The 24,661-nt window shown below is 41.0% G+C and overlaps 1 protein-coding gene across 2 annotated transcripts; it reads right to left on the bottom strand.

Moving 5' to 3' along the window:
- Nucleotides 1-6,416: 6,416 nt before the first annotated feature.
- yipf5 (Yip1 domain family, member 5) lies at nucleotides 6,417-11,140 on the bottom strand. Of its 2 annotated transcripts, none has more exons than XM_076750886.1 (6): nucleotides 11,045-11,140; nucleotides 10,104-10,230; nucleotides 9,595-9,767; nucleotides 8,209-8,354; nucleotides 7,923-8,104; nucleotides 6,417-7,656 (listed from the first exon to the last, which is right to left on the bottom strand). In XM_076750886.1, exons 2-6 carry the CDS (start codon nucleotides 10,220-10,222, stop codon nucleotides 7,494-7,496), a joined length of 783 nt encoding a protein of 260 aa, XP_076607001.1. In that variant the 5' UTR covers nucleotides 10,223-10,230; nucleotides 11,045-11,140; the 3' UTR covers nucleotides 6,417-7,493. The 2 variants fall into 2 exon arrangements, with proteins under 2 accessions (XP_076607001.1, XP_076607002.1); XM_076750887.1 differs by having other exon boundaries at nucleotides 10,104-10,233; nucleotides 11,045-11,118.
- Nucleotides 11,141-24,661: the final 13,521 nt, after the last annotated feature.

Here is a 24,661-nt window from a genome sequence, read left to right on the forward strand (position 1 = left end):
TTATGCAAATTCCGAAGATGAAGTTGCTGCATGATGCTGAAAGAATGAGAGAACTACGCCATTGCCTGTATGCCTATTTTAAAGCCCGCCATTCTGACGTCACAGTAGGAAAATCAAACGTCACAGTCATAACATTTAAGGAGACTCCATGCCATTTAAATGTCCCAGGAGGCCATGCCAGCGAGTTGTGATGCCAGGGTCCTGGAACACCTTAAATAAATGCTGCCACCAATAAAATTATTAGTTCCATGTCTGTTTTTCCTGTTATGGCATGTCACACTGCCTGCTGTGAAAAGGACTTCCAGGCAACATCCACACTGCCGTCTGATTTGTGCTGAACTGTGAAGAGTTAGTCTGCAGAGAAAACACATTTCACATACGGAGGTTTTTGTTCTTAGACGTCCATCTGAGCTTTCATAAAAGCCATGCAACAGTAAGTGGCTGCAGCTCAGGCAACTGCACATTAGCCATCCGAAATCAATGTGGCTTGACCATCATTTTCACGCTTATAGAAGCCATCTGTGTGTGTTTCTAAACATGCTTGTGTCCATTTGTCTGTTATATATGTGCGTTTGTGTGTCTTGTGACATGTTTAGTTTATGCATGTATATGTTTTTAGACTAAGATCAACATGTTTTGCATGATCTGTCGAGCTGAGCGTTATCATTTCCTGTCTGCATCTCCCCCAGAAACACACAAACACACTGCATGTACATAGAGGCACCTCCATAAAATGTTATGCTTGTGGAGCAGTACATTAACACACACACGACATGCACACACACCCATGAATACATATGAGCATGCATTCATGTACACACGCACACATACAAAATCACAGGTTCTCTCAGCTGGACTCTGCTGATCGTCCCTTGCAGTGTTTGCGTTAGTTCATTGAGTTCTGAATCGACTGTTAGAAGAGTCCGCAGTGCAATGAGGGAGGACAATTAGCCTAATGAGGTGCAGGAGCAAATCACACTCAGTGCTGTGCTAACAGTTGCTCAGTGAATATTCATGTGCTGTTGGCTTTGCAGATGCATTAAAAGGCGGCGCTGCGTTGCTGAATACCAATCGTTACATTTCCACCTGTCGCTCGTCTGCTCCCTCAGTGAAGATAACACCCTAATCAGCCTCATTGCTGTGAAGCTTTTTGGAGTGCATCGTGTACACAGGCCACATCTATTATTCTATCCAGCTGCATCTGCGGCCATTTAAAAACAGACACCTTCTCACCTTTTACAAAATAATTAGTTTGAGTTTTTAGAGGATAGGGTAGAGGGGTAGACTGCTTGTATGCTTCACTCTTGATACGATGATGTTTTTAATGTCAAAGCTCCTTTCTGTGGCATTTCTAGTTACTAGGGCATCTTTAAAATGATTCTGGTTTCAGGAAAATGTCCATCTGAGCAGTTTGAGGTTATATTTTTCTATATTTCCAATAGGAGTTACCAAAGTCACAAATATTATACATCATACACACCACACCAGTCAGTGGATTCATTCTCGGAAATCATTCAGCAAAACTTTGAGTCTAATTTTGAGTGATGAGTTAGAATATGAAAATATTACATATTAACCTCCCTCATTTTATAACAGTAACATGGCCCTGTGCACTACTGACAGGTCATTTTCAGCTACTTTATTTATTTATTTGCCCACATGGAGGCATAGGAACAACATTAGGAAGACATCTGTCTGGAAACAAGACCATTGAGAGCTGAATTTGTGGAATGGAAAGCAAAACAAGGACCTAAATTAGATTAAAAAATGTTTTTTAATACTAGTCTTTTGCATTAAACATATAAACTGTCATAAATATATAACAAATATGATAAATGACAAAATGCATATTAATATTTTCAAGCCCTCACCACTAATGTCATATACATACATTAAAAATCTTTTTATTTTTTTAAATCTGTCACTACATTAATGTTGATCTATTGGCCTGACAGAAAATATTGTCTATTTTAAAGCTCATAGTGGCAGTGGAATGGGCCACGGCTGCCTATAACAACACAGTGAATATAATTTTGCTTTAAGCAATATAACAGAATCTGTGTCATACTAAAGTGTAATTTAATAGCATAGGAAGTATAAATGCATATTGTTGTCTTGATATTACTTTATGCTCAAGACTCCTGTATAAGCTCACACTAAAAAGACAGGCTATAAAATATAATGAAATGAACTGCAAAAGCAGGCTAGTCGCAGTAGCCCTGTAACCTGCCCATCACGAATCATTCCATTTTCTGATGATATTACTGTGCAAATCTCATTTTGTGCCGTTTTATAACAAAAAATTAGGTTATGTTTTGTCTTTTTTTAGTCTTTAGAACAACTCCCGTCTGTTCCCCTGCTGTCCTCACCCTCGCCTCCATCCCCACAGCTTGTTTCGCTCCATGTATTTCTTTTTAGCAGAGCAGGAGACGGTTTCATCATTAGCTGCTACTCACCAGTCAGCCGGGCCAGCTTGCTGGGCAGAACAGACTGCGGCTCAGGGCGGCCAGATGGAGGTGAGATTATCCTCCATTAGGTAACATAATGGTACGGTGGCCCTCATTCCCCGGAGATGAGCAGACCAGTCAACTACACAGCTATTCCTAAAACTGCTCGTAGGTGATGATGATTTTTATGATTAGTTGCATTGTTAATGCTAATATTAATAATCGGTATGAAGGAGGAGTGATGGGAGGAACAGCAGCAGCAGGAGGACCGTGGTCATTCCAGTGATGACTAATACAAATAAAACTTTCTTTCCAGGGCGTAAAATTAAAGCGTTTTATATCATTCCGCAATATTTCTTTTATTGCAGTTTTCCCATTCATTTCACTTAAATGTTGCACATTTTGTAACAGTGATGGTCTTACATCGTGCAGGAGGGAGGAGGTGTTTACAGGGACAAATTTAGGGACTGTTAGGGATCTCTCAGGGCCCACCCATGGTAAAAGCACAGTATGTGTATTCAGGATACTTGTGGCACTTAAATAAATGTGTGCACTTAAAGGCATTTTCTGCTATGTTGTGTACGATGAGCAGTGCCTGCAAACTAAGCAACTGAAAAAAAAAAAGAAGAAGAAGAAAAAAAAAGAGCCAACCGAATAAATGTGTAAACAATTCTCCCATGAAACAGTCTGAGCAGTGAGCTGGGTGGGTCAGACTGAAGCTCCCCAAAGATGCTGATCTGATCCACAGTGAGCCATAAATTTCCTGATAATGACTCTAAGGAAGTCTCAAAAAAAGAAGTGGGGATGTAGTCACTGCTCCAGGGGAAATGTCAGGCTGTAGCCATGTGAACACACCAAAAACAATACGCAGTCTGCCAGGAGGTTATATATAACTCAACACTGTCATCTAGTGGTGCTGGGGTGTAAATATTCCGGGAGGTGATGCAAAACAGAAAGACACAACTCCTCGCTTGTATTGGTGCTGATTCTGCCCTTTCAGCAGCCATCTGGCTCCAATCAAGCTTTCTAACTTTTTGGACAGTAAATATTCCACGTGGGGAACGGAACAAACATCTCAAACAGTCAACTAGTTTGAGGTTCTGGCTTCAAGCTTCTGTTATTCATCCCTCTTTTTGCTATTTTGCATTAGTGTTGGGAACACAAGTGCAGACGCTTTGGCTCATTACCTGTTCTAACTGGGAAGATACGCACTGTCACCTCCATTAAATCCGCCTGACAAATAACCCAAGTGTGTGTGGAAATAATGTCAAAACACTGCGCATAAAGAAGCCTTGCAGCTGCTAAAGGATGGCATATTCAGCAAATTCTGCAACCACACTGGCCCAATGAAAGGATAAAATACTAAAATATAGCAAGAGCCGGGAAAAGGACTAATCAAAATTCTGTACTGACACTGACTTTATGACCATATTCATTTCCTATAATGTAGACATTTTTGCTCACAGATGTAGCTACACTTTTCTCTACATACAGGAAACGATCTCTGCAGATTGTGTTTAGGCCAAGCCAAAGCTTCGAACATAGTCCAAACAGGTATCCAAAGCTAACTTCCTGCCTCCCTCTTGATGGGAATGATGGGAATTATACTAACCTCAGTGGTCATTGGCCGGTGCCGTTTCACAGCCTCAGAGACCTTCCTTACTAACACAAGGAGAGTCTGTTGTTTGCATCCTGAATAGTGATTGATCACATTGTAATATCTGAGCACAACCTTTACAGGGATCGTGACATTTGCCTGTCAAATCAGTTTGCTGCTTCTTTGCAGTGCTTCATTACTTGAGAAGCAAACAGCTGTGCATATTAGAGCGTAACTGCGTGATCCTGAGCAACACTGTCACATGCTCTTAACATGCAACTTTCTTTATCCAAAATGTGGCCTTTTGTCCTCCTACATTGGTGATTTTAAAAACAGCGCGAAGAAACTTTGAGTGTAATGTGATTTTTTTTTTTTTTTTTCAATGGCACTATTTTACACACACAGGGAGTGAGTCACGCTGTCTTGCTTCTCTAAATATTACCACAGGAATGCATTAAATAAATGTGTCTTCGCTGTGAGAGTTACGAGAGTTTTCTAACTTCAGCACTTTGTGAAACGCTCGTGAACCCCTAGGAGAGGATGATCAGATGGTGAAGAGGTTTGAATGAGGACCCGTTTTAAAGGAAAAAATTGGAATTTTGGAATGAATTCCTTCTCTGAGGGAAAGAGAAGAAGGAAAATGTGAGAATGTAAGATGCCCCTGAGTGAATCCAGATGCGAGATATTGAAACCCGACTGCAAACTGGCTGAAACCAGATAGTGTACATACACGAATGGTGCGTGAATGTCAACATCCTGCTCACTTCTGTCCGACTGACAATGCCTTCAACTGTTTCTGAGCTCCCCAGAGCTGAGAAGACGCGAAACTGCAGAATAATTTGAAGCACTCCCGTCACCGCAGAGTGTGTGTGTGTGTGTGTGTGTGAAATGAGTTGCAAAAAGAACTCATGGCATATACAATGTTTTATTTGGAGAGAAACCAAATCAATACCCACGAAAGTGCAGCACTGAACACTTTCATACATACAAGTGAATGTAAGTGGTGCTGAAATTCAGGTTGGTTCTTCTTTCTTTTTAAGTCTATGCACAAGACAGATTCTACACACAGAAGATGCACACTGTATGTAAACACTTGGTCATACCAGAGAGCAGCCTGTGAGGGCAGACTGCTCCTGCTAGGTTTGCTTCAAATGCAAAATATCTCCTTGATGTCAAGTTTGTTGGAATAGAAAAAGCACTCCATGTTCATTTTTGAATTATTCATTCCTCCTAAGTGGGTTACCGTCCATTTAAGAAGCCCCCCCCGTGTGTGTGTGTGTGTGTGTGCGTTTTGTGTATGTTAGTGCAAAGAAAACCCAGAGGCGAGAAGAAAAAACACAGGATTGTGTGCTAACCATAAAACTGAGTATTTCTTCTTGCTAACCTTGTTTACATGATGTGGGATCTTGCATTTAGAAGCTTTTCTTACAATAAGGAAGTCAATCAATGCGGTTTTAATGTAGTCTGACCAATCCCCTGCACACACAGCTGTGGTTCTTAATCTGTCAAACACAACTGACCTCAACAACCACGGTTCCACTGATGCAGATGACTAAATTAGACCAAAATGTAATGACAATGACCGCAGAAGTCTGGGATATAATACCAGGAAGTGTGTGTGTTTTGTTTAAAAGCTGATCCTGACTACACCATTAGGGAAGAATCATGCATGGATTAAAGTATGTTTACGTGAGCTTGTGAATAAGTAGCACCTGCATCGTGTGCCAGGGTGTAAAGGTGATGTTTTTACTGACAAACATGCTGTTCCTGTCAATAACGACTCCCTAGTTGAAGATAAACAGAAAACAAACATTTAACAGCAAAATTCAATAAGTAGCCACAAATCACCCAATCCCATCCTGAACATGTGAGAGGTAGAAAGCTTTTAAGAGTGCTTGCAGCTGATGACTTTAGAAGTGGAAATATTCCATTACAGGGGTGAAGCAGGAGAGGTGCTGTGTGGTTAACGCTGCCCTCACCTGACCAAGCTTTAGCGCTGGAGGTGCAAACAAGTCCACAGAGAAATGTCTGCACTCACCTTTCATATAATTACAAACCTTGTTTTAAACCTTGAAGGTCTTCCTGACCTAAAAAGCCATAAAAGCAGTATGGAGCAAAGCACGCAGATTATTTCTTTTGATCTAGCAACCAGCTGTGATAAAATCTCCCCCAGGCTGTTAAAAACTGTCATTATGTATCATACACCCACTTCTTCCATGGCTCACCAGCCGTCCCTCTGCCACACAGCAGCCAGCCATGAGTCCACGGGACAAATACAGTCCTTGTTTCTGTCTCCCTCTAACAGAGGTTATATCGCGTCTTCAAATTATCTGCTTGACTTTTCAATGTAGCTTTTAATGTCACACGGCTGATAACCTTCAAAGACAACTTTAATGTGCACGGGAAGGCATGAACAACAGATGACACATCAAAGCATACAAAGTGAGTCGACTCTAAAATAAAGATATAAGAAATGCAAAGGATGCAACAATCTATGGAGACATGTCTGCAGTTGGAAATATACAGCATCTCTCAGACTATTGATTCTCAATGTCCAATCAAATTTGTCTGCTTTTGGAAATTTGAGAAAATACTTGTGCGCAATCAGTATTTATGTCTTCTTGAAAGGCATTAAAACTCAAATGAATTTCAAGAGAATATAATAAAACATTACATGAGAAGAAGATTGAGCGCAGCTGCTGTTTTTACATCGACGATCAGGTCACTGCTGTGTTGAGCAAACGATGAGATTCCTGGCTCCTCAGTCCTGGAGAAAATATAGAGGAGACCCGCCTCATTTTACTCCACCCTTTCTGGGTGAAGTAGAATGAGCTACTGTAGTCTTGTGCAGAAGGAAAGTTGATGTTTCCTGTTGTCTTCCAGCTGTAGGTGTTTGCCACAAATGGCTCACAACAGCTATTGCAAAAATCACGGTACGTGGCATTTCCACTGGCTCTAAATTGGGCTGCAGGGTTGGCTGAGGGGTGGTCCTTTTCCCGCCTGTGTCCAAATTAAACAGTCTCCCCAGGTTTCCATTGTGTGAAGTAGTTGCTCGCTTCCTTTCCCTTCATGTCCTTAAAATCATAGGACTGCAGTCGGACGTTTAAGGCTCAACATGGTCCACAGGAAAGTTAGTTTTCGCGCGGTTTATTTGACAGTCCTCTCCTTTAAGATGTGTGAGGGGAGCAAGGCGGAGAGACATGACATGAGTGACACAAACTCCAGCCAGCAGATGGTCGAGTCAGAATGTAGTGAGAGGTGGAGGCTTATAAAAGAAAAAAAAAAGAAAGGAAAAGACAAAAAAATCCTTGGTGCCATTTTGGACAGGAGCTCCCATTTCTCTGTAATAACAATGTAATTAGCCCATAATTATACTAATTCCACTGACACTAATTCCACTGAAATTACAGAAACGATGGAGCAGTTGTTTTAAACTCTTTTTTTTTCTTTTAGAAGACAGAGATGAGTGCAAAGACCCCGTATAGGAGAGCACAGGGGTAAGCAACTAACAGCTGCTGCCCATCCATCGCTAATGCCGAGATGAAGATCTTTGAGGCTGAGAAACTGCACCAGCCAATGATTGCTGCCGTTAATACAATCCCCACCATGCCCCTATAGAGAATAAGCAGGAAACAGGAAGTTAGCCTCTGATTATCTTAACACTTGCCTGTATGAATGCAGCATTTGTACAGTCCTACACATAAATATCACACTTAAGCTTTGCTGAACCTTAGCAACCAGTGGCCATTTTAAAGTCGTACCGTACTAATACACCAAAACCCTATCTGGGAAGTTTATGCTTCTAGACAGTGTCTAGTAGCGTGGTCTATAGTCTATAGGAAAGCCTTTGCTTGATTCAGGTTTGCCTGTGTACTCACTGTAAAGAGAAGAGGACTCCAAAGCTGGAGAGGAGGATCATTGGGAGGAGGCAGTATCCCAGCACGCTGGCCACACAGCCGAAGGAGACGCCCGTCATACTCATTAGGTTGAGTAGACAGTACATGCCGAGGCAGCCGATCGCACTGATACCGTACACATAGCCAAACTGGATCTTACCTGACTGTGAATGCAAAGGAAAGAAACACACATCCATCCGCACAGTCAGATACACACGCCTCCACGATGACAGATTTAGATGTGTTTGTACCAAACCAAATGATTTACCAGAAGAAGTGTCGCTCCGAAGGCCAAGCAGAAGACCATGGGGCCAGCCAGGTCTGTCTCGTTCATGATGCTGCCGTCCGCCACCTTCATTGGATGGAGCACCGTCAGGGTCTTCTGCCAGATGTGGTCGAAGTTGATTCCTAATTCTGAGACGGAGAAAACACACATCAGACACATTGGATGACATTCTGTGATCAAGGAGAGGAGTTCAGGAGTTGTACTGGAACTTTAAAAAAGGATGATAATGACAATACGATTCGCAACACTGTAGTTTTTTTTTATCAGTATTTTTTAAACACCCTCAGCGAGTTACAATAAAGAAACAGTTCTCTTCCAGGATTTCTCAGACTTTACGTTCAGCACTTTGTAAGAGGATAAAGACAGAAAGGACTCTCTCTGGGATTAAAGTGTGAGTTCTTCTCAGAATAGCCTTGAGGTGAGTCCAGGGAATGAAATTAGCGCCTCCCACTGGACAAACACAGGCTAAATGTTGGCTGCGGCAGGTAAACTTTTCAGGGAACCTGCCACCATGGCAGACAGGTTTCCCTTTCACTAATCAGTATTATTTTAAAAAGCAATTCAAAAGAATATTCAGGCATTTTCTCAGACTTACACCTTTTACACCTTTAAAACAGAAACAAAAACAAAAACAAAACTTCTTTGATTACTCAATCACCTAATTATTCAGCTGCACAGCATGTATGCCAATGAAAGGCTTTATCATGTGTGTAAGTTGAAAGAAAATACTGCCAAAGTTTGGAAAAGCTAAGTCTGCCAATTTTGTAGTCGCACTGTCAAGTAGCCAACCTTTCATCCATCAGTCCCTTCTATTCTATCAAAACTTGACTCTGTTAGCGTCTGCAACAGGTGAATGAAACTTTAATTTCACGCCTTAAGAACAGATCTTAGGTTCATGTCCTAGAAGTGATACTGAAAACTGATTTCAACAGGAACGCTGCAATTTTAGATTTCAGGAATTCAACTGGCGCTCTCGTAAAAGTAACTTGCAATTATTCCAAAAGCCGGTGAACAGTGCAACTAATTATCATTTTCATTAACTGATTATTTCTCCACTTTACTTCAAATTACCTGAGCAAACAAGAGCATTCAAGCCGCAGTAACATGAAACAGAGCAAATGAAGCAAATCCTCAATTTTGAGAAGCTGCAACCAGCTACATTTCAATGTTTTATCAGTTATAAAAATACATCAAAAGCAATCAACTGAAAGAATAATAACAAACAATTTTAGCACAGTGTGGACTGTGCCCTCATAGTCAGTCCCCTTGCAATATCCCTGCACTCCTAAATGAGAAATATTATAAGAGAGGAGTTGTATAAGAGCAAAACAGGTAGAAGTCATGGCCTCCAGGTTGTCGTTCACCCACCTTCTAGCAGCGGCGGCTCATCGTCAAAGCTGCTACTGTACATGGATTGTGATGGAGATGGAGTGTAAGTCTGTGTGGGCTGAAAGATTTGTCCTGTGTAGGGCTGCTGGGGCTGCATCATCCCCGGGGAAGAGTAGCCCATCGGCTGGGAGTAGTCATACTGACCATATGGCCTAGGAAACACGAAATAATAATGCTCAACAGTGCTCTTTCACTAATATGACTTCTCAGCGTGCCTATTTCATCTTAAAACAGCAACGTCACATACCAAGTGTGTTGTTTCAATTAGACGATAAAAAACAAAACATTAAAACTCTGCAGCCTTGCCCTTTAACTTCATGTAATTTCCAAACACACCTTAAACAAACAAACTGCCAAACAGTGTGTTCATTCAGGCAACAAAATGTTTGGATAGTCTTTGGAAATGGCAGATAATGGAGTAATAACGTCACTCTTGAAGGTGTTAACAGTAGAGAAAGCATCATGTGAGGAGGACCTTCTTCACTTACTTGTTGTAGGGGTTTTCAGCGTTGTTGTAGCCATAGCCGGCCTGGCCGCCCTGGCTTTGCTCATCTACACTGTAGCTGGACTGGTAAAAGTCTGTGTTGAAATTGTCAAACCCTGACATCTCTCAGTCTGCTTGAAACACAGAGGCAGAACAAGAAACATCACTTGTCAGCTGGGATGATCACAGTGAGGTGGTACAGATGGTAGTCAATATTACACTGTTTTGCTTTTACTCTTAAACTTTTAAGTGCTGCTATAGTGAACAAACAACATTATGCCAGTGGAAATAATCTTGTTGGCACCCATTAGGTGAAATAACGTTTTACGTAACATTGTAAATCATTCGCAAAACATTTCATGGCTACATCTTGCAAACAGATAGGCCCTGGACAAAATATTAGCCTAAAATAAACTACCTAACGGAAGTCGTTTTCTCTAACGAACCATTCGTTTTACATTTAACTAGCTAAGTTCCTAGCTAACGTTAAGTTGACGCTTAGGTGAGCGGTAGTACCGTTACTGCTTCATTAGTTAGGTTAACAGTGCCTCCGTATACATTTAATACAACTGTGAGCTAAAGCAGCTAGCTAACGTAGCTTCACACAAGAAAGCCAAGATAAAACTGAAAATCATTGGTCTATTATGAATCAGTTATTATTGACCGACTGTATGCACTATCTAACGACTCGACCATACAACCACCTAAAAGGATAAGCTAACAATCTTGTCAAAATATTGCAAAAGCTGCTAATCTTTGGGTGGCTAACGCACCGCTCACTCTGCAGCTAGCTAACCGCTCAGCTGATGCTAGCTTTAACAGTTACGGAGACCGGGTTTGCACGTCGTGCGGATAATGTCAGCAGTGGCTTTAATACTTCATTTACCTTTTCTTACGCAATGATTATTCTTAAACTGTAAAATCATCACAAATGTCCACACTTACCTGTGATGTTTGACAAATCTACCCAGAGCCCTGCCAACTTAGTTGAGGTTGCTACGTGTCAGGAGAAAGGTATATCTTCCGGGGTGGTACGTAGCCGACGGGAAGCCGTTAGGGACAATAACAAAATACTGTTTACAGAAAATGTGCACACTCTACAGACGACTGCTGGTACTGCATACTTTTCACAAACGCTTAAATTACAAACTGGGGTAATGTATGAATTTATGAAAACAGTAAGTACCATGATTTCCGATATCCGTTGTTGTACAGTTTCCTGGTTGAAGTAATTGCAGTGTTAGACTCGTGCTTAAACATGCCCTTATGCAATCCTCTTGCCTGCTTTAGAAATCCTGGCTTTTATGCAGAAAAACATTACAGAAACATAAATATTGCAATTCTAAAGGTCAAAAAATTTGAAGTGCTTGGACTTTCCTGTATTATGGATTACTCTGATGAAAAAAGAACATCAGCATTAGCCTATAGAACATTTTACACCAGCATGGATGCAGTGCAAATACTAATGAATAAGCTATTAAATGATTTTATGGTGATGCATACACAACGGAATTAAAGTACCAATAAGCACTAAAAGGTCAGTCGCTTTGTGCAAGGACACATAATAATTCTTTGTTTGAAATATTCTGTTCTTTTACTAATAATGATAAATAAAGAAAAAAAAAAGAAAAAGAAAAAAGGTTGAATGTTGTTGAATTCACAAAGAGATGTGCTTAGACATCTCAAACATCTCAAACTACTGCCTGGTTTTGCCCACCACGGGTAGGTATGATATCCTACTGGGTTCTGACCCACAGTCGAGAGAGAAAACTGTAGTCTAATAGTAACAAATAGAGACAGACGGTAGAAGGTGATTTAACTGGACATGCACAGGGCTCCCAAGCAAGAACAAAGGTAGTCTTTTTCATTAGGAGACAGAGGAACAGATCAATCACTCTGCCTGCCGAAACCAAATAGTGCAGGTGGATCCATCCTCTTTGATGATGACAGATAATGTAGAGTAATAGGCTGATGACCTCTGCTGAGAGGAAATAGGGATGGGAGGGAATGAGAGGCAGAGAGAGCATCACAGATGTGAGTTTGACCTGTGATGAATGGAAGGGAACAAATGGGGAACAGTAAGAAAGGAATCATTGTTCATCCGCTGCACCGCTCTTTCCTCTTTTTGAAAGTCTGGTAGGCACAAGAGAAATAGCCAACAGGAACAGCAAAATACAGTAAATATGAATTCAGATGGCACAGATTATAAATATAGAATGATCAAACTGACTTTTCGTGAAAAGTCACACCAATGTTCCTCTGTCACATCTGTAAAAATCCCTTAGCCAGGGCTTATTAAAACTAGATTATTTCTGCCACAGTGCTGAAACAAAACACCTCTGGCATCCATAACAATGTTTGAATTATAATCGTAGATTAACTGGTGCGGTGTGAAAAGGAGCTAAATTATATAGACTTGGCTCTGCTCCCAGCCTGGAGTTATAGAATTCTTTACAGAATGTAAAAAGGGAAAAATAACAGCATGGAGAATGTTGTCAGAGGAGACATATTCGGCCTCTTGTGTCTTTGACAGAGAAACTGATTGAGTTATGGGTCTCAGGGCAAAAATACAACAAGAAATCTTTGGGCCAGCAGTTCCCTCAGCAAGGTTGCATGAAAAAATGTCTCGCCAGGAAACTTTGTGACATCTCTAACATTTTCTTTCCTGTTGAAGGCAACGCTGGCAACTAAATTCCAGCCTTTATGTTAAATTGCTTGTTCCAAGACAGCTTCAAGGCAGTTCTATTACAGTCATTTAATGCAAAAACAAAAAATGAAAAGAGAAAACAAAAAACAATAAGCCCAAAAAAAAAAAAAAAAATGTCATTAAGAAACCTTTCAGCTGTGCAGACCCGACATGGATCATTTCTCTGCCTCATGATGAACAAAATCAATTTGATGCACGCAACATGAATTCCTACAGCACACACCCATGACTAATCATCAAGTAGAAATTAGTCGCCTCCCCTCCATTGCCTCTCATCTTCCTTTAGACTTTTAATCATTTCTAAACTTGAAGAACATGTCTTTCTTCTTAATCCACTTAATGAAAGAAAATTGAAAAGTGCCAGAGAGGGTAATTGAATTTAGGGCAGTGTATTACCATATGCTGTCATAATTGCCTTCTTTTATAAAGTCTCTACTGTAATCCTGCTGTCACTGCCTGGGTGGATGAGTGGATTAAAACTACTGAATTTCCTTTACTCCAGCAACCCCTCGTCTCTAACCACCTACTGTACCCTCAATTAAGATTTCTCTCTGCACCTCTTCAGGCTCAGGAGAGAGGAGAAAGCAAGGGAGAAGGCTATTTTGAATATATGCTCGTCTTGTCTACAAATAGGCAGATGGGAGGCGATTTTGCTCCTTCTGCACATGACATACCAAACATGTGAGTGAGCACAAAGCACACACACACACACACACACACACACACACACACACACACACACATAGCTCTATTTTTAGCAGACATTGAGGCGCACATTTCCTCAGAACATTCCCAAGACTAAATAAATTCCTTTAATTAATCTAATTCAATTTCCTGCCACCCCATTGATACGACTGCTGCACAGATCACAAATTAGTAGGCATCTGGTACTTGCAGGGTCTCCTCTCTGAAGCAGCTTTCTTCACTCTCTGAGTGAGATGCATGAGCACTAAAATAACAATCAGCAGCTGAAGAGTTTGTGAAGTTTGTTTGTTCCAAAATGAGATTTCCACCCACTTGATATTTAGCAGCTTTGGACAAAACGACAGTCAACATGAAAATACATCTCATTCTGGAGGGTAGTGATGGTGCTTGTAACACCAAAGCATTTAAACAGGACAAAAAAACATCAGATGAGGTTGCTCTTAGGTATTGTGGACAGATATCAGGTAACAGTTCTTGTTCAAAATGGTTTTGTTTTCATCAGGAATCAAATTATTTTGAGCAATTCATGCTGGAATAGAGGCGTTACTCAACAATGACAGAAAGCATGAACGAATATACAGTAAAGTGCATAATATAAATGATAGAATGTGTTTGACTGAGATGTCTGTGCTTTGTTTCTTAGTCAATATTTGATTAAAAAAAAATGATATTGTGATATTGAGTAAGTGTCATTGCCTTTGATACTGAAAGGTAAGTATGCTCTGATACAGGACTGATGCATTATGACGGAGCACACCGTGGAGTTTTGCCATTCTTGTCTGCCTCTGGTTGGCATCGGGGACAGTACCAGTCAACCCACGAGTGTTCTACCTGTCAAAACAGATTTAGAGGCTTCTAAAATAAGTCTCACATTATAAACAGCAGCATGGCCTTGGCTCTCCTTCCTCTTCCATCCTACCCGAACAGCCGTTCTGCCAAGTTTTACTTCCCAGCTCCTTTAACTTCTGTCACAGCTTTTGGCCATACTGGTTCCATTCACTGCAAGATATGTCACACTGGACATAAATAAGTTTTGGCCCAGTGGGTTAAGGCTGCTGTATTTTGTTATTGTAGATCAAATGGAAAAAAAATATATCATCAATATTTTCCACACGACAGCATCTTGGGGGTTGCTGTTTACAGCGTCTTCAGAGTGCAGAATCAACATCTTGCAATTAAAATCTCACATCATCCAAGTTCTTAAGTTGCTGTGAAGGATAAATCGAGATTGATCTCGGCCATCAGCCTTGATGCCGAGATCAATTTGTTTGCGAAGAGAACTGCTACTAAGAAAAATTTTGTGCTGATAAATATCTTTAAACTGGCAATTTTCACAAGCTTTCGATCTTCCCCATATTTTTCTCTTTAATAGCAGAAAAGAAGATAATATGAATATCGATAACACATTTCCATGAACATGTGATTATATGAATTAATATTTAATCAAAATGAACAGACAAGCAAAGCTCATCACCTGGGAGATTCCTCTCTCCTTCAAATGTACTTTTCCCCCCCAAACTGAAGCTAATCATTCGACAGAGGTAAGAGTGGCTCCAAGACTGAGAGGCAGAGATTTCTTCTGGGACTTGAGTGAAATTGCCAACATACATTATGTGGTCGTCAGACTGGCCGCTCAGTGCCAGACAATCCTCCCTCAGATGTTCTCACATGGTTTTATATCATCACTTTATGATGTTTAACGCATTTCAGAAGTTTCAGAAGTTACAATGAAGTGTTGAAATTTCTCTTGAGAATTTTGTAGGCCTACCCACTTTCCCTCAACCCGCCTCCTCCATTTCTGCTCCATCCTGTATTTCCCCCCGAAAGCATTTTGACAGTCCTTTGAGAACAGGTATGATCTTGTTGCCTCCGGCTGGGTTTTCTTCTCTTAGCTGGACATTGGTTGAGAAATAAATGATAGGCAAGTGTCTCTTTGACTGGATGCACACTGTCTTGATGCTTCATTGCATTGTTGCATTATTAACGTTCCTGTCAATGGAGGGATAAATATCTGTCCTTCAGTGATGGATTTCTCCCTGAATGGCTGTTGAACGTCACTGCTAAAAGATGAGTCCGGGCAGAAGCCCTTGCTCTGACTCTGTGGGACCGACAGAAACGCTAAGTTTAGAGTTTCTGTTTGAGATAACTGGAAGATTTGCCTCCACGAAACACCAGCTGCACGTTATATTTCAGTGCAATTTGAATGAAAAAACTCTGATTATCAGAATATTTGGCAAAGCTGTCAGTGCACAGGTGCGTTTCAGACTCCTTCAAACTGCAAACAAATTCAAGACTTGTAATTCATGTCGACTCTCGCTCTTTGTTTGGGGTGACGCCCCGCTGGACGTTCTGCTTTTCTGATGAAATTACTGATGACAGGAGTGAACTGAGACGCAACCACACACTCAATTATACATCTTCAACTCACTATCTCTCAGAAATTATTCATTTTCACTGTGTGTGCAGGGAGCTTCATAAAGTTCCTGACTGCTCACTTTATTCATCTTACTTTAAACTGTGTCTCAGTGTGACAGCGCTGTTGAAGATAGCAGGATCAAAAGCAGAAGGAGCTGGAAAGCTGTGCATATGAATTCTATGAGTATATATATATTAGATGAGGAGAAAAATTACAAAATTTAGTTTTCCTGTAGTTCGGCAACACATTTGCAGCATACGATATACTGAACATCCTCCAAAGCAGTTACAGTAAATTCCTGATGGTATTAGCTGAAGAGTAAAATTGGATAGTGCACCGTAAAAAGAGTTTTACAGTTCTAAGGACTTTTGGAGATTTGGCCCCATCAAGAGATTTGTCACACACTGACGACCTGTGGAAACCACACTTTAATCCCAAGAGCCAGGGAGTAAAGCACGGAAAATACTGGAGGGTGGAGGGGGGGAGTTGAGCTAACACACACACACACACACACTCACACACACTCCTACACGCTCACAGAGACAGAAACACACACTGCAGGAGAGCTGACTATGGCAGTAAACTAGCACAGCTATCTAGCCCTCCACAGAGCTCCCACGTGGCCTCGACGCTGGCCGAGGGAGAACGGGTGCTTAGCAACATCTCATCTACATGGTTTGCCAAATCAACAGGGTCAAGATCCCTTTAGGCTCTGAGAGCTCGACTGTGCCATGCACCGCCGAGGAGTGGCCTCAGAGACGGAGAGAACGGCATGGATATGGGCCGACTTTACTTGGCATGAATCCCCTCTTAAATTGCTTATTCTCAGTCTTTAGCCTCCAGGATTTATTCTCACAAGAAGAGGAAAATGGCTGCCAGTGTGAAACGATCCGTACGTTTCAAGAGCAATTTGCGTCACAATTTTGATTTTGAAGGCGTATTTCAGCCTCACGGCAGGCAACAATCTGCTTCGAGGGGTTTTTAATTCAAACTGATTTAAAAACCAAAAGATTTGTGTGAAATGTCTTTCAAGCAGGTTGACTCACTTAACCTTTTTTTAATTTGTCTCAACAAAAGAAGACTTGAGGACTCAATGCGAAATCAAATGACTGCTTTGTTTTTTTGTCCGGTTCGTTCACTCTTCTTAATCAAATTTGGGGATTATTTTAGAGCTGGGTTTAAGTACAAAAAGGGATCAGTCAGTGCCGCCCAAAAGCTTCTGTTAAATTACAATCTCAAAGATTTGAAAAGAAACAAATGTCTGTTATATCACCAACTATTGCCAAACGAGGTAACACAATAGTGACTGAGGCTATAGCCTATTGATGAAAGTACTGCAATATTTCTAGATTTGCTGTGTTACAAACAGGGTGTCTGCAGTGACAATCCCAGAAAAAACACAGCATTAGATTACTGCTAATGCAAATTTCCTACTGATGCAGCTTCACATTAAAAGTGTTTGGCGAAACATGACTTGACTTTTATTATGAAGAAGTCACAAGAAATGCAATGTGTTTGTCAGTGAAATTAACACTGACTGACTATCATTCATCAAAAATGCATTCACAGCCTGCTGTCTGCAGACTTGTGCTGTGTGCAGCATAAAATCAGTTCATGGGAAAAGGCCAATTATTGCTTGACGTCTTTATCAATATGCCAACAGCTTGTTTTGATGCCTCCAGAATTATATGACCTGTGGTATTAAACTACACTTGCTGTTACCACCAGTAACTGCAGGTGTCGCCAAATCAACAAGGACTGAAATCTTAATGATTGACACTTTAAATCCCCAAATCAAGAATGAATGGAAGGCAGTGGAAACGAGTCATCACCATCATTTTTGTACAAAACACACATACTTTCTCATCCTTCCAGCTGATACGGTGGTCTACTGAAAAATGTGCTGCACGTCAAGAATGTCATTTCCAATGAGGCACAAGTTATACATAACAGAGTTACATAACAAGAGTGACTTTAAATCCAGCTAATGAAGCAGTGTGTTCATAATTAATGCGTTTTCGTAATGTGAAAGGAATATTAAAGCACTTAAAGCACATTAAAATTAAAGCATGCACACTGTGTTTATTTCAATCTGTGACTGAACTGGAAACCATGAAATGCCGCAGACTAGACATGATTTCACCTTTTGGCAAGTGTTTAATGTCCAGTGAACATATATGGTTTGAGGATCTGACTGAATGGTTACTCCGTCCATGCTCATCGCGGCTCATCTGCGTCTGATGCAATCCGGACGGAAAGATGAGTCAGTATACACTTACACACACTCTGACTCAATTGATGTTTTTTTTTTTTTTTTTAAACAAATGAACAGAGATTTTTTTTTTTTTTCCATGGAGCTGTCAGATCGTCCGCCCCCTCCCATCCTTTCACTACACCCACAACTTGATCTTGGCCAACTGCTTTCTGAGTCCCACATGGTGCAAATTGAATCAAACGCCAGCTACTGTAAGATACACTAAAAACCTCCTGGTTTCAGCAGCGTGTACGCATTTGATTGTCTCTGTGAGTGCAAATGGGCTATGAGTGGAAAAGAACATTAAGAGAGAGGTCTGGCTGCAATCATCACTTTTCAGCAACATTATTGTTTGTCTCCATGTGGAAATAAAAATGCTGGTTAATCAGTTCTGCTGTGCGTCTAAAACCCACAATTATCTTTTTACTTAAAACTCAGGCTGTAGAAAGGCAGAGTAAATCTGTACATGTGATTCCTCTACCATCCGTTGTTATAGCATTTGGCTGATTGCTGATATTTTAAACCGTTGGAAGCCAAACCTCAGGGCAAAATGATTTCACGCAGTCACGTTCCTGTTATGTCTATCTACTCATTAACAGTCCCAGATCGTTTTCTAACCCGCAGCTGGAAATTTATATGCATGTGGGTTGTCATGAAAAGATTTGTAAAGAAGATAATGATTTGACTAGTTTCTTCCTCATCATGACTCAAGCAGTGTGTGCCCACACACAAGGCTGATATCACAACTATCTGCCTGAGAAATAAAAAGCGTGCAGTGAATGGACTTTTAACGGTAATCCTTGGTAATTCCTCTGCTTTATCAGCTGTGCCTGTGATAGAGTGGTGACCTGAAGGTACCCTGCCTCTGATCTAATGCATGCTGGGATAGGCTGCAGCCCTTCTGCAACCCTTGAGAAGATAAAATGCTAGGAAAATTGATGGATGGGTAAATTATCACTTTATCAGCCTACAGTTAACCTGCTGTCTACTAGATTATGCAATGCTATAACGCCAACCTCGTTAAGAACTGAAGAAAAACGTAGACATATTCTAGTAAGTGAATGCCTTGCAGTAAGAAGGAGAAAAGTTCTAACTTGTAACTCTGATGCAATCTTTTAACTTTCTGGATCAGCATTTTGGCTCATCATGATATAAGCCATAGTGTATGAGACAGGTGATTTAATGATCTGAGTCCACAGAGATGTCACTCATAGCTCCTCCGGCATGAAGCCCACAGGACACCAGAAAATGCAAGACGGAGAAGTTAAACAATGATAAAAATAACTGAGAAGAGAAACATCTGGATGCTTGCATTCACATCAAGCAATAAGTCTGCAGAAGAATATAAATACACCTTCGACAGACTGAACATAATAATCAGCTCTAACTGCCTTTTAAGTAAATGTTTCAAAGTTTATTTATCAAATAGAGAATCTGTGACATGCATTCATGTAAAAAAAAAAAATGGAGAAAAAAAATGGAGAACTATTTATAGAAATGGTCTTCGCTTCATTGTGTGAGCTTCATCATCTCGCATCATCCCCATTGTCAGATCCCCGAATTATGAAAACAAAAGTAACTCCTGGCTCATCTGGCTGCATCCAAAATAGCTTTGGATCCATATTTCCCTGCTCTGTTTAGACTTGGCTCCAAGGATACAGCCTCTTTCTTGATGCCTTCACCAGTACACAGTACAATACGCACACACAGAGACACCTGCAGAGTCAGTGTTAGTGAGTGGGATGACAGCTCTGCTGCTGTGTTTCTGGCCAGAAGACAAGCTGAGATGTTCAGCTTCCTGGCTCTCCGTGGTGTCTTGCAGGGTTGAACTTATCCTGGATCCAGGATCCGCTCGTCTGTCCCTCACCACCCTGCTCTCCTCCGGCTGCCAAAGCCCTTAACGTTTAGTGGGCTTCCTGTTAAATAGCTATGTCTCCAGGGAGAGCAGCGGACCTAGTTTAGGAGGGAAAGCTGCCTCGGCCTGTGCAGAGAGTGGATGAAACAGGGATTGTGGGCCAGAGCAGCAAAGTGACACAAAACAGAAAGAACCTCATTTTTTGACCTGCAGAAATAGGCAGAAGTCCAGGATCCTATTGCTCAGTAGTCAAGAGAATATCACACTGTAAAATTCACAAGAAACATGGCCCTAATTTGTCATTCTGCTGGCATTTAGTCTGTGAGGAAATTACTTTCTAGCAGAAACTGTTTGTAGATCATAATATTGATGCCGTCATTGAGATATGATGATTATACCGTGAGGCAATTAGATCCACTTCCTCAACTGACTCCTGTAGCAGATCTGAGTGAAAGTGGTGGGAAGCTGTACGTTTGCTGGGATCAGCTAAAAATATCTTGTTTTGACACCAAATCTGGGGCATTGGGACTTGTTGCTTATCCCCCCGAGGAATTCAAAGAGTTTATGTTTGAAGATCAATATTGCAGAGATGTGAAGCTTCTTAATGACTGTGAGTTCATCAGCAGACTTAAACTGAAAACCTTGTCACGCAGTCTTTGAAGACACATTTTGAGACTGATGAGTCATTGCATTAGTAGCCGGAGGTGTTGGGGTGTACCTGCTCAGGAGGACGGTAGGAGTTCAGTCTGGTCACCGGCCTGCTAAGACGATCTCATGAGACGCTGAGCATCAGGAGGATGTTTTTGTACTCACGCAAAAACTGAATAAATATACATTTTAATAGTATAACCCCACAGAACCACAAGAACTTTAAAATACAGAGCACTGCCTTACTGTAGGTTGTTGTAGAAAGTGGACATGCACCATTAATGATTACCTTATGCATTTATCGTTTGTCTTGTCTGATGTTTATTTTACTTTAATGCATTTTTACTCATTTTCCTGCTTTCCTTCGCGAAGTTTACCCTTTGCAGGACTGCCCTGACCACACTCACACGCTTTCACATCTGGAAGCTGCCCAGTACGACCTCAGTCTGATCTGACTGGGTGTCCACTGGGGGAGGAGGAGTCAAGTGCCTTGCACAAGGTTAACTCTATTTCTCCCTCCCAGGTACATCCTGCCAGTCTGGGAATCACCCCAACAACCTTCTCTAACCTCAGAGACATTACATCATATTTGCCTTTTCTCTCTTGAATGGATTTTGTTTGGCTCACATGCACAAACACACACACACACACACACACACACATACAAACAAACAAAAAAGTGGACTTAAGTGAGTAAGAAATAGATAATGAATAAAACAAAAAATGTGTGTCCATGTGCACTACATCCTGTGTGTGTGTGCTGTTATTTCAAAATGTGGTGGCGTATTGTCCAGTTTCAAGCAAATCACTATACCCTATTCTAAATGGGTGAAATTTGCAACGAAAGGATACTTAATGTCATACATACTGTGTGTACTGCAGCAAAAGCGCTATCGTGTGATTGGCTTGATTTTGATCATAAAGTTGTTCAGTCAAATATGGACACCGGAGCAGAATGTGTGGACAAATATGGAATAAACAACATACTGATATAACTGATGACTGCTGCATGATGTCATGGTCCTCATTATAGGCAGGTTCTCTCTCTCTGCTCTTCTCTCGCAGCTCTTATGCAAGCCAGCACACACACACACACACACACACACACACACACACACACACACACACACACACAGACACAAATACAAGCCTTATAGCTTGCCATCAGACCGTCTAATCACACAGTGACTCACTATACTTGATGGCTCCCTATTGGCAGCTCTGAAAAAAACATCAGCAATGTCTTTTCCATGTCACCTGTAATCACTTTCTTCAAATACAACATCCCACCAGACAAACACCATTATTCTGCCTTAGTCTCTTCTCTTCTCCTCTGATTGGTTGTGCGTTACGTATCGCGGTGTCTCTTATTGCCAACGGAATTCTCCCCTGTGTTCAGACTGTTTTCTTCCTGCTGAGACCAAATTAGAAATGGCTGACCAAGTTCAAATAAAAAATAATAAATGTCCAAGTTTGAGGGATAGCTGAGGCTCACATAGAAACTCATTTTGGTAAATACTCTGAGTCAACTGAAATTATGCATTGAATGTCTGCCTGCTGTACTTGCAGATTTCCCATCTAAGGGCTGGCATCATTCAGTGTGGCTGTAATGAGAGATGGAAGTGGGACTAGTGTGCTGTTTATTTCAACCATCTGTGACTGGCCTGAAAATTCCCTTTTAATGTTCTCTCCGCGCTGCGCGTTGATGTGTGTCAGGGAAGTGAAGTGCTCTGGATGTTACTCAGGGTGTAAGAGGTGGGTTTCTTTAGCAAGCGAAAAATTAAAAATCTTTCTGATATTGTGTCTCTCTTGGAAAAACGCTAAATTATGAATGTTGCCGCTGTGCTTGTGGAGTAAATATTTCATCATATATTTTGTATTGACTAATTTGGAAGTGAAGTGAGTTCACAAAGATATAAAACAGCAAAGAAACCAAGGAACTGGAATAGATGTCCCAGCCTGTTTGTTACAAATATGTCTTTTTAGCGCTCTGATGATCTTTCGCTGGCTGGGAAGGCTGAAAACTTAATTTCCAAAATACACTTTGTAGAATCCCTCTATAAAGTTACCATTAACTAAAATGTGTTTCGGTCTATGTTGACTTACTTTGAAATGCTTTCATGGAACATCACCATGGAGGAATGTGTCATTTGCTTTGGTGATGGTGCTGCTGTATGTTTTGCAAGCATTAAACCAAGTGCTCTGTGGGGACAGAGTAAGCGGAGATGAAATGAATTGTGTCGGGCCAAACTGCTTTAACCCTGTACAGGTGGTCAATCACCTGGTCTTTAAATAGCCGCACAGCAGGGAGCGGTGTAGTGGCTACATATATTTATGATGAAGCCAGCAGCGTGGCCTACATGCGGGTGACTGCTCAGGTCCCAACCAGGCTCACCTCCTTCCTTTTTTATCGACTTTGTTTTATATCATTCTCTCTCTCGCTTCATTTCTCTCCTGTAGTGTCAACTCCATCTGAATGGATAGTAGGACTTACTGTGAAGAGCCAGGAAAAGTATTTCAAATGGCACGGACATTTTAATTCGAGAAATACCACCAATATGATGATACTGGCTGACACAGACTTTACATTACTAATTCTATAAAGTGTATGCTGTGTATTATTCTTAATGGTGTATTAATGTGTCAGTTTGTGTGCAAGAGCATAATTTACTATTCTGTTTTGTGCAAGATATGATGCAATGTGCGTGTTGGTGGGTGTCACGCAGAGCTGCAACATTAGAATAACCACAAACTTCAAAGTGGGAAATGTCACAAAAAGTGAATGGAAATGTTTTCTCTGCCTTTTTAAACTTATTTGAAACACCACATCACAGATAAGGGCATCCACCCTTTTCGATAATCTTTCTGGACCAGACTGTCCATAGACATCAAATTGAAGTCAAATGTTTTTAAATATATGCAGTGTGACCATTTAAAACATGGTTAGCATTAGTATTTCTTTCAGAGGGAAAGAGTTGTTTAGAATTCAGGCTACGTACGGGCAGTGCTGCTTGAGCGGCTACGGAGGAGCTGAGGTCTTGCTTGCTCATTTACCAGTACAAGTGATGTCCAATATTGCTGAAGTGCCTCTGAGCAAGAACAACAATTTCCTACTGTTTCCTGTACCTCCAAGGTGCATGTGACTGCCTCTGTGGCTCCGTCGCTCTAATTCCAATTTTGAAATTTAAAGTGAAAAGCAGCGGCATCGTGTCCTCAGAGGTAGAACACATATAGCAAAGGAATGCCAAGAAATGCAGTTGTGCTCAAGGCAAGGTTGGTTAAAAGTGGACAGATGAAAGCCAAGGGAAAATAGAAGGAGCATACATGCAGAAGGCTGTAATAAGAAGACTGTTCGGTACAAACTAGACTTTCTCAGATGCAGCACACAATGCATATTTTATACTTCCCCTCCTCACAATATTTGTATGTAATTCAAGCTCTGAACTGGCCCTGCAGCTGGAACATGTGCAAAATGTGTGTGTTTGTGAGACTACTGATTATACAGTACTGGCTGTCTTGTTTTTGATTAATCACAAACTGATAAGTCAACATCATCTGGTCACTTTTGACTCATCACCTCAGTGAGTGTTGTTTATTTTTGTGTGTGGATGTGAAGCATGATGTAGCAAAGACAAAAAAAAGTAAAATCTTAGTCAAATTTCCCTGGAAAATGCACAAAGTGTTTTTAATTGCTCTGAAATGGACATGAAGACACAAAAAGTAACAATGGCATAAAAACACACATACATGCGCTCATGCACACTGAATGAAAGTTGACTTGCGTAAACAAAACAGCTTTTGCACACGATTTCAGTCCCTTTCCTGTGTGAGGATCTGCCCATGGTGCTGAAAGAAGTCTGGGCATGTCGCAATACAAACAGAAGGAGGCGCTGTTGCGCATCTAACACATCCTGAGACAAAACCCGTCATCTTCCGAGCCACAGGCAGTAAGTTCCATTTTTTTCTTGGTCTTGAAG

This window comes from Chaetodon auriga, chromosome 15, assembly GCF_051107435.1.
Source record: "Chaetodon auriga isolate fChaAug3 chromosome 15, fChaAug3.hap1, whole genome shotgun sequence".
NCBI classification, from domain to species: domain Eukaryota; kingdom Metazoa; phylum Chordata; class Actinopteri; order Chaetodontiformes; family Chaetodontidae; genus Chaetodon; species Chaetodon auriga.

Excerpts from the sequence above, each read along its gene's own strand:
- yipf5 (XM_076750886.1), bottom strand. The coding sequence starts at position 10,222 with ATGTCAGGGTTTGACAATTTCAACACAGACTTTTACCAGTCCAGCTAC. Across the intron at positions 9,768-10,103 it reads GCTGAAAACCCCTACAACAA|GCCATATGGTCAGTATGACT; the intron begins GTAAGTGAAGAA and ends CGTGTTTCCTAG. Across the intron at positions 8,105-8,208 it reads TCGGAGCGACACTTCTTCTG|TCAGGTAAGATCCAGTTTGG; the intron begins GTAAATCATTTG and ends TTGCATTCACAG.